This window comes from Cariama cristata, unplaced genomic scaffold (genome assembly GCF_000690535.1).
Source record: "Cariama cristata isolate BGI_N322 unplaced genomic scaffold, ASM69053v1 scaffold637, whole genome shotgun sequence".
NCBI lineage: Eukaryota > Metazoa > Chordata > Aves > Cariamiformes > Cariamidae > Cariama > Cariama cristata.
The window spans coordinates 41,939-52,618 of record NW_009625855.1 but is presented as its reverse complement, the minus strand read 5'-3'; the positions used below and the strand labels follow the sequence as shown (position 1 = coordinate 52,618).

At 39.2% G+C, this 10,680-nt stretch overlaps 1 protein-coding gene across 1 annotated transcript in view; it reads left to right on the top strand.

Annotated features, from left to right (window-relative positions):
- The window catches only part of TPO (thyroid peroxidase), a 28,911-nt gene that overhangs the window by 14,508 nt on the left and 3,723 nt on the right, over nt 1–10,680 (top strand). Inside the window, 4 exon segments of the mRNA XM_009703753.1 lie at nt 2,943–3,201; nt 3,716–3,886; nt 5,399–5,636; nt 10,063–10,271. Coding sequence (XP_009702055.1) covers nt 2,943–3,201; nt 3,716–3,886; nt 5,399–5,636; nt 10,063–10,271 — 877 coding nt within the window.

Genomic DNA, 10,680 nt, shown 5'->3' with positions numbered 1-10,680 from the left:
GCTGAACCTTCTGAGAAGTAGTATGAATTTCTGTCTCTTTTGTACCTAATTTGAAATAACTTTTAACATTAACAAAACAATCATCAAAAGTAATCTGAAATTATGTAACCCATTCCCAAATATCTAATGTATGGCTGACTTCTGCTGGAGGTGACCCAGCCTGGAGGTAAACCCAGCCAGGATGCTCGCTAAGTTCATAAGGCCACTTGGGAACCCCTGTTGTAATTCTGCCTTCTGAATGAGAGGGATATTGCCTTTCATGCTCACAGTCTGTTTAACTTGGAGTATTACTGTGTTTGCAGGTCAGGATTCAGTTGTTTTTCCATAAACTCTATACATGTGATTCATGATATGATGTAAAATCTGTACAAAGCCTTTTCTGACAGTCTTCTAATCACTCAGATTCCATTTCTGTCTGGATACTTACCAAATGACTGATTGAATTGCTAGGAAATTAGAACTTTATTTTGTCTAATATGACTAAATTAATAACATTTAAATACTCTTAATTGCTCTGTTACTACCTGGTCATATAGACTACTGACGTCATTTAAACATCGAGCATATGGGCATCTGTTTTAAAGATGTTGCTCATTTGTCATCATTTTTCACTGAATTATACCATTGAAACAATGACTGCCATGAGACAGTAGAAATATTGACACTATTGAATAAAATTAGTTTCTTAATGAGGCTTCTATAGCACTTGGAGTTGATGCTATGAGGTGCTGAATGTATCCTAAGAGGAGTCTGGATTACCACTAACTTCACAAATGTCACAAGGAGTTGAGACCACCAAGTACCTTGCAGGTTCAGACTCATTATATCCACATAAATCCCTTATGCTGCTGCAAACACCTGAAAGTTAACTTATTTTTTATAAAGAGACATAAAGTAAGTAATAAATGGTAGAGCAATTCATTGTACTTTTTGCAATTTCTTTTCCATGTAGTCCCTTTCTGGCTCTGATTTTATTCACATATTTTTAGGCAAGCGCATTCTCCTTTGTTTCCACAGGAGAATGTCAGTTGCTGAAGGAACGTTGTATTGAAAGAAAGTATTATACTTGTTTATTTCCTTTCATATTTGGCATAAATCTTTCAAATCACTCTCTCAGAGCAGGAAGTGTATGCAAAAGAATTTTAACCAAAATAATTTTGATGTTTGTTGGCTGTTTACCCTTTCTTTAAAACGTATATGTGTCAGTTATGAGAAGTTGTAGCGAGCCTCTCCTTGACTTCACACAGACAAATTCAGGCAAGGTAAATTCAGAGTCCACACAAATACTGGATGCTACTTTAGATGTGGTTCTCTGTCAGAGTCCAGATTCTTTCTGGCACTATCATCTTCTGCTGTATTAGTAACATCTTCTTAATCTGTATTGTCTAAAAATCACCTCTGTTTGATGGAGCCTCATTTAGCCATTGGAACTTTCCATCAAACAGATGCCTCTCCTAGCTCAAGGCAGGCATAAGACCCCTTTTTACCCATAGCTTTTTAATTTTCAGGTCTCGAAACAGCAACTCCTCTTCCCCTACCAAGGAAATAAGAAATTAAGATCTTGCCTCTGGAGCAAATGAAAAATCTGAATTGCCCTTTTCTTCAGGGAATCTGGCCTTTATGAGCAGCTTAGCTTGAGATTTCATTTACAATGAGCCAAAAAGTTGCAGTCCTATCAGGATGTTTGTCTCCATGGCTAACCTAGTCCTATTGAAAGTCTTTGCTTGTAAAAACTAACTCTAAAACTAAAATTAGAAAGAACTGTTGTCTTGTAAAACCTTTGTGAATGTAGCAAAAGGTTAACTTCTCAAATGACGGTGTCAGTATTAATTTCTAGCAATTATTTTATTTTCTTCACATGCTGTATTAAAGGAGCTGTAAAAGGAATTCTAACCTATTGCCTTTCAAATGTTTTGTTCACTGCATGACCTAACCTGAAAATACAAAGAGATTGTTACTTCTGCCTTCTGAGAAAAGGGCTCAAATTCTGGAGAGGTTTACTTGTCTCTTTGCCGTGCCTAAAATAAAGATACAAGTTTTTCATAAGGTCATTTTATGCCAACTAGCTTTTCAATAAGCACTATATCAAGCTCAAAGTACATTTGTCTGTATATTTTATTGCACACTATATTGAATCTATAAGGTATTTTATTGAGTTCATTATGCCTCATATTCATCCTATTATGCTTTATTGAGTTCAGCATAATCTTTAACCTATAACACACTTTCATTTTATTTGGTGCACTAGATTCTTTTCCCCTTTTTTTGGTCATGATTACTCATATGCTTTTTTTCATGCAACTGTAATACTATTACTTTGACAGAAGGTGTTTATCAGCATTTTCATTTTTGAAGTGTGTTTTTTAGGAGTCTATAAATTGGTTTGAGTTTAGCATAAAATGTCTACCAAAGGATTCTGGGCACCAGTATTTTAAAGCCCAGTCATTTCAAATATTTAGTAAAGAGGATTTGTGTCACAACTATATGTCTGAAAATATAATCTGTTCATATCAACAACCATTCTTGAAAGATTTTATAGTAATTCATGCTTTCATTGCCGTTTTTAAGGGCATTGTAATTTACAGCATCACAATCAAGGCTCTAAATCTCAGCACACCTCCTGTGAGCTGTATCACCCCTGTGGACTGTCAGTGAGCAACACTGGTAATCTCTGCTCAGAGGCTTTGGTCTAGCATGTATGGTAGGAGCTAACAAGGGCCTGACTTTTGCACTGTACTGAGCCATGCTACAGATTTTCTCCCATCATTTGTCTCCTTACTGCAAAAATAAGTCTGATATTGTTTACCAGTTAGTACTGCTCTCAGTCATGTCAAATGCTTGGGCGTAGATGAGTGAAGAAAAAAGCACTTAGCACCTGGGAATCATCACTATTTGTCTATGAAACCATTGAATGATAAATGTCTCTTTTTCTTTTCTTTCAGATTATTACTTTAAGAGATTACATTCCCAAAATCATTGGTCCAGATGCTTTTAATCTGTATATTGGCCTTTATACAGGTTATGATCCCACAATGAATCCTACAGTTTCTAATGTATTTGCAACAGCTGCTTTTCGTTTTGGTCATGCAACAATCCAACCAATAGTAAGGCGACTGAATGCACAGTATTTAGATGATCCAGAACTCCCAAATCTTCATTTGCATGAAGTTTTCTTTAGTCCTTGGAGGCTCATTAAAGAAGGTATGGTTTTATTTAAATTGTTTGGGTTTTTTTCCAGAATACTTTAATACTTTAACTAAAGTTACTTATTTTGAATTAGGAATAGGAACATTTATTTAATTGCATCACTGATTTAAGTTGTTGAATGGGTTCCAGAGCACTAATATAAACTGGAATGATTATTCTGAGTTACATAGTTGTCTGAATCAGACAAAAGTTACTCTTCTGATTAAACCACTCTGGTAGATTGACAGTAGACTGATGATTGATGATGAAGATATTTCATACCTTTTGTGTGGATGAATGTATTATCAGGTTGCAAATTTTTCTTACACCTGAGGAGGAAGATGGAGCCTTTTCATAGCACTATTACTTCTATTTCTACATGAAGCAGTTTTTCGCATGTGTATGAATGCAAAAGCCTATGTGGCCAATGATTAAAAGACAAAAGAAACATACATGCATTCACATTTGTTAAGAAAGTTATAATGGTTTATATATATACTGTAACATTATATTATGTTTGTGTTTATAGGAGGCTTGGATCCTTTACTAAGGGGTCTTCTAGCACATTCTGCAAAACTGCAGGTGCAAGATCAACTGCTGAATGAGGAGTTAACAGAGAAACTGTTTGTGTTGTCCAATAATGGTTCACTTGATTTAGCATCATTAAATCTACAGCGTGGCCGTGATCACGGACTCCCAGGTCTATTGATTTTTCTTGAATCTTCTTCCAATTGGTAACTGAATGATAACTGCTTATATTTGGCATATAATAATAAGCTTTTAAATAATAGCTTTGATAATGAGAAAAGTATTTTAAGTCTCTCTTAAAATTTAAGTTGCTAATATATTTAACTTTGATGGAAAAAAAATATTCCCACAGCATTTGAAATTAAAATCATCTGTTAAGTTTGGAATCTAGAAGGACAGTACTAGTGTGTGGCTCTGGGTGTGCTCGGTGTAGGTACCTGAGGCTCGTTCTTGCTGGAACCAGCTCCAGAGGAGTGGGGTTTCTGCCTGCAGCAGCTACTTGCCATCAGCAAGCTGCCTGCAGCCAATGGGACAGGTCAACTGAGATACAACCTCATTGGCTCTCCAACCATAGAAGGTGTTGAGAGGTCTCCAGAAGTGGTGTAGATGGCTTAGTTAGGTGTAAACCTCACTCTGAGAAATATTACACATTTGTACCTGTTTTTTGCACTAGATTTCTTACTCCAGTCAGCCCAGGGTAAGATTGAACTAACAGTCAAGCAGCATTAGCCCATCAGGCCATGGGTGTACTGCTGGAGATTAGTTCAATTTGATTGTATCAGCTATTAAAAAATACAGTAGGTACCCAGTTCTGTGTAAAAACCTCTTACAAGCATGCCACAGCTTCTGACAGCAGAGGAATCAATCCTCAGCATGGCAGATAGGGCCTCTTTATTTTTAGTTTCTTAAACTGTACCCTGACTCCCTGCCTGAGCAGATCACTTGTCTGCATGACTAAGGAACAAACATGGCTGCTCTTCGGTGCTCTAAGCCTGATGTCCTACCCTTGGAGGTAGGGCTGACTGATCGCCACATGGCATTGTATCTCTGGGTGACAACCCTCTCCATTTCTGCTATGCGACTCCGCAGCTAGGAATACACAAGTCATTGGCCCTGGACCGTAGAAATGAATTCTGACTCTGGCTTGGAGTTTACAGCTCTCCATTACCCAAGGATAGCAATGGAGGTTTGATCTCCCAGATCAGAAGTTAAAGTTTTGTTGGGAGGTAGGGGAGTTTAATACCAACGATGTGAAAGAATGTAAAGGAAATCTGTTTTCCAGAGAGCTGGACATATGCCCTAGGACATTCTCCTTAGTAAAGAACTTTAGTAACTAACTTCATTCAGGTTACTTCTTGCCCACTCTTCACCTAACTCCTGTATTCCTCGCCTGGAAATCTCAAGACACAGTGCATGCTCCTATTATCATGTTTTCATTGCTTAAATATGGGAGAACTGTTTTAAACCTTTGTTTTCCTTCATGAAAATGATGTAGCAATTGCATATCCTGTAGTTTCAGATCCTGCCATCATTTCCCTGATCAATTTAACCAATAATCATAGGCCTGTTTTTAGACATAACTGTCTATGACTGTGATTAAGGTTGTCAGAATCCAGTGCTTATTAATTTCATATATCGTGCTTAACAACCAAGTCTAATCATCCTTTTAACATAATATTTACAGGATACAATGACTGGCGAGAATTCTGTGGCTTACCAAAACTGGAAACTCACGCTGACCTGAATACAGTAATAACCAATCACAATATCACTGAAAAAATCATGGAATTGTACCATAATCCTAGCAATATTGATGTTTGGCTTGGTGGTCTGGTAGAAGACTTTCTTCCAGGTGCTAGAACCGGTCCCCTGTTTGCGTGTATAATTGGAAAGCAAATGAAAGCACTAAGGGATGGTGATCGGTGAGTTTATTCATGCTGTTGAATCATTTGTGTAAAAAAGCAGAAGCAATGGATATTTTACAAATATCTGAAGATAGTTCCCAGAACATATGACAACATGGCACTTAATAATGCTTTAGACAAATTATTCCCTGACACTTCCACGTTTTTATCCTAGCTCCTTCAGTTTTGTTGGGTGAGCTTTTGCTTATTCTTCTTTGGTCTGTATATAGTCTCAATTCCAGATGACATGGAGATTGTTCTGTGGTACTGAGACGTCCAGCTTTGCAATCCTGGTGGAAATGCAAGGTACGACAGTTAACTGTGGCAGAGGCATCTAACTTCTGTGTGGATGGATGCAGCACTGTGCGGGCTTTAGCTATCTGATCCCTGAGGGCGGCACGGCGCTCAGGAGCTGGAAGAACCTCAACATCTTCCATGGCAACCACAACAAAATCAGAAGGGATAGGCAAAGAGTTGTAATTCAGGCTTCCTGGAGGGGATAATAAAAACACCATGTACCCGCTCTGATGTGAACTGGGACTGCAGAGTACGCCCAGAATGCCCTCGGTGGACACAGCATAGGATGTCCCTTCACCCAGCCCCGCACAACCGCCACCAGGATCTTGTGCCACTACAACTCCCCACACCAGGAAGGCAGGAGAAACGCAGCTTCAGGTCACAAAGTGGCGCAAGACGCAGTTTATATCTTGCTTCTGCTCCTGAAGCAATTATAAAACCAACCTTTTTTTTCATTTCCATCATGTACTTGTGGCAGAACTTTGAATCTCATGAGAAGACTAATTTTAAACTGCTCACACCATGCTAGCAGTGGTGTTTTAAGTACATCTGGTCTTTACGCTCACCTTTAAGCTCCTCTTATAAGTCACTGTTGTGGAAAGAAACCATTATGTAAATAAGCATCCAAGGCAGAATTTAAATCTGAACTTTAAAAAATGTTAATTAATTAGCTCACAGGAAAAAGCGATGTTAATCATAAAGGTGGTATCTTATTAGCATAAACTGTATAGACAACAAACATTCCACTCAGCTGTGCTAAAAACGTGGTGGAAAGTCCTCTGAATTGTGTAGGTGCACTTGACCCTATCTGGGGAAGGATAATCTATTGAGGTCCTTCCAGCCTTGTTTCCATTATTCAGTGCCTTATGATACTACTTATTATTCAGTGTGTTACAATACTACTAGCATTAATTAAACTTAAGCGAAATTTAATATGTTAACTCCAAATGAGAAAAAGAGAGTTCTAGTAAGGAAAGAATTCCCTAAGTTTCTGCCACAAAGTTCATGTCTGCTAACTTAAACTTTAAATGGTATTCTGTCATTAATACTAATGGAACTGTCTAAGAGAAGTTAAAACTGTGTAACAGCATGTTACAGTTGTCACACAGTAAGTATAAGAATGTGTCCTGATTTAACCCCAGCTGGCAACTAGGCCTCTCAAAGCCGCTCGCTCACTCCCCTCAGCAGGATGGGGGAAAGAATCAGAAGAGTAAAAGTGAGGAAACTCACTTTTACGCAGCAAAAGCCACATCCCCAAGCAGAGCAAACCAAGGAATTCATTCCCCACTTCCCATGGCAGGCAGGTGTTCAGCCATCTCCAGGACAGCAGGGCTCCATCACACGTAACGGTGACTTGGGAAGACAAATGCCGTCACTCTGAACGTGCCCTGCTTCCTTCTTCCCCCAGCTGTATGTGCTGACCATGACGCCATACAGTGTGGGATATCCCTTGGGTCACTGGGGTCAGCTGTCCCGGCTGTGTCCCCTCCCAACTCCCTGTGCCCCCCCAGCCTCCTCGCTGGTGGGGTGGGGGGAGAGGCAGAAAAGGCCTTGGCTCTGGGTAAGCCCTGCTCAGCAATAGCTAAAACATCCCTGCGTTATCAGTGCTGTTTTCAGCACAAATCCAAACTGCAGCCCCATACCAGCTACTGCGAAGAAAATTAACTCTACCCAGCCAAAACCAGCACAGAATGGAAAAGTCTAACACTCGTTACAGTGCCTTGTCAGACGGAGTATTGGGTGTTATCTGCATCTGCAGAGTAACACTACACGATTACTAGATGCTCTAATTGACATGTCAGTAAGTAGGGATTTCAAAACATCTCTTCTAACGTACTCGTTTAAGTTCAGAAATCAGGACTAAGGGGAATTTTTGACTGACTGAGCTCCATTCTGATAGCCTTAAAACCTTTTGTCAGTAATCTGACAAAACATGAAGGGATTTCTTTTTCCAATGTACTCAACTCAGGCACTATCTTAGCCTCAGCCAAATCACCTGGAACAAATTGTTTCTGTTCCATCAGCCTTGACTTTCTTTTTCCATCTCTTCCTACTCTGAATCTTTTTGTGATCTCGGGATTTGCAATAGCTGGGCAAAAATTCTGAAGCTGACTTTCTCAGTCTTTGCATAAGGGGCCTTGCACCTCTTTTTTTTTTTCCTTTCTTTTCTTTTTTCTTTCTTTTTTTACTCTAATCCTGTAAAATTCACCTGTAAAATTTTGGTCACCTGATACAGGTCGATTGGAGCAACGTTGTTAGAGTAAACATCTATTTGCTGGATAGATTAAAAAATAATTTTCTGCTCAAGCCTTCTCAGCAGTGTAGATAAACCTGAATTTTGTGATGAAAGTAGAATAGCTTTTAATGCACATGAAAGGGGTAATGACAGTATAGGAGAGCTGAGTGGAGCAAAGTCTTTGATGGCTTTGATTATGGAAAGGGGCCTGGGAACGGTCAGTGAGGTTTTAGGCTGCTCTGAGAAGTTTGGGGACAGTGTGCAGGTAAGGGGTAGGAGGAAAGCGTCTTTCTTTTTTTCTCTGTCCAGCCCGTCCATCTCTCCTGCACTTCTTGTCACAGTGCTGCTGAGGTGGGGGACATTCCCCCCTTCCCTGGTTCTATAGATTGCCTCCTCATCCAATACAGGCAAAGTGAGACAGGTTTCTCCTCAAATTGTCCGGCTGTAGGTAACTGCCTACAAATAAATGCAGCTTTCCAAAATTTCACATGCACTTACCTTACTTAACTGGTAGACTCCTCTTGGCAGCAGGGTCCAATTTGCCCTGAAAAGCCCCCCCATCCAGGGCACACTGGCAGTCCTCATGTTCCCCAGAACATATACAGGACTATCAGAGTTCTCCTTTGCATGGTACCATTTCAGGCAGCTAATTAAAAAACCTAACACCCAGCACACATGCCAGGTTTGAACAGGGTCCAGTCAACATTGCTGTTCCTTTCTGATCAGAAAAATGTAAACACAAAACCCACAGACTTTTCTAGAAATCCCAGCCTTGTTCCCCCAGTATTATGGATGCCCAAGTCCTGTGTTAACCCTGGGGTCAATTTGTACAGTGCAATCACATCCATACTCTACTGCTAATGGTCCTAGGACACGTTACCACAAATTCTGCCTAGCGTTTGGGAAAATCCTAATTGGCCTGAGAATCACAGGGAAGTATCTTAGCAGTTTAGTGGTGCTTAACACTGTTCAATGTACTAATGAAGACGTGCTAGGAAACTCTCCAGAAAGACTTCGTTGCCAGTCATGGCATGTCTTTGTGTACAAAATGTTTGTCTTTTTTTCTTTCCCCATTTTTTGTTCCCTTTCTTTTTATCTTTAAAAACATACGTATGTGTGTATGCACACATATATATTATATATAGCCTATATTGTTTAACAGCTACACCTTTGTAACATCAACTGGTTCTTCTATTCTGGCACCGCACTCCCCATCTGGCAAAATGGGAAAAGCAGCTCCTCTCTGTTCCAGCCAGTTCTCTTAGCTTACATTTTTGTATGGTCTAAAGCACAATTACTGTCTTACAATTTTCTACTACAATTAATCTGCATATCTGCAGCTTTCTTAGCAAATGAAGAACTCCATATTAAACAGAGGAGCATTCAGCAATACCTGTTTTCATAGCAACCACTCAGTAAAGGCAAGCAGAATTCAAAAGCTATGGTATGGGGATGTCTATTATGGCGACTCCTGTAATCCTCCCGTAATTTATGCTTAAATCAATTTATGAGTGCACAGTGAATGCTGATGTTCATAAGATTAAGCATCCAGTTCAAACAAATCAGTTCCAAATCTTTCTCTCAGGATTGTAACTTTTTCTGTGGCCCTGTATCATCAATGAAAAGCAATTCTGCAAATGTGAATAATTAATACTTCTAACCAACTGACTTTAACACATCATCTGAGTTAATCAATATGTCAGACTCACACTAGCCTTTTCGTGAGTTTCAAGCTGGGTATGTAAGTCTGCAGATCATGGTGTTTACTTTTATTATTGTTGTATCCACCTACATTTTGCTATAATTCATTCGTTTGTTTGGTTTTGGTCTTTTGCATAGGATACTGTGAAAGTAAGAATAATCAGCTCTTTGAATTTGATCTTTTCAAAATGTTTCTTTCAATCTTTCCAGATTTTGGTGGGAAAATGATAATGTTTTCACAGAAGCTCAAAAGCATGAACTCAAAAAACACTCATTGTCCCGCGTGATTTGTGACAATACAGGAATTTCTGAAGTGCCAGCAGATGCCTTTCAACTTGGAAAGTTTCCACAGGATTTTAAGCATTGTGACAAGATACCTGGGATGAATTTAGAAGCTTGGCAAGAATTTTATCATGAAGGTAATCTGGTAATTACCAATCTTTCCTGATGGGAGGGGAGAGTAACCAGCAGTTAGAGCACTGACCTGGGTTGTGGCAGGTCTTGAGTTACTGGTCTAATGCAGGACTTTAGTATTTCTACCACTTAGAAACGGGATCTAGGTCTTTCCTCCTTCTTTCTCAATTTCCTTTGTAAAAAAGTGTTTGCCAACTTCAGCCTGATAACATGAATGGCTTGTGAGATATCCAGACATTATGGCAATTGGGGCAGGAGTTCTTACATCATAGAAAATATTAACTAAGAATTCTGCAGAATATAATGTTAGAACATAATGCAAATTTTACAAGGATTATAAGTCAAATCTGAGGTATTCCATATAAATTCTTGTCCAGAAATGAACAACTAAATTCTTGATCACCTTAAAACATG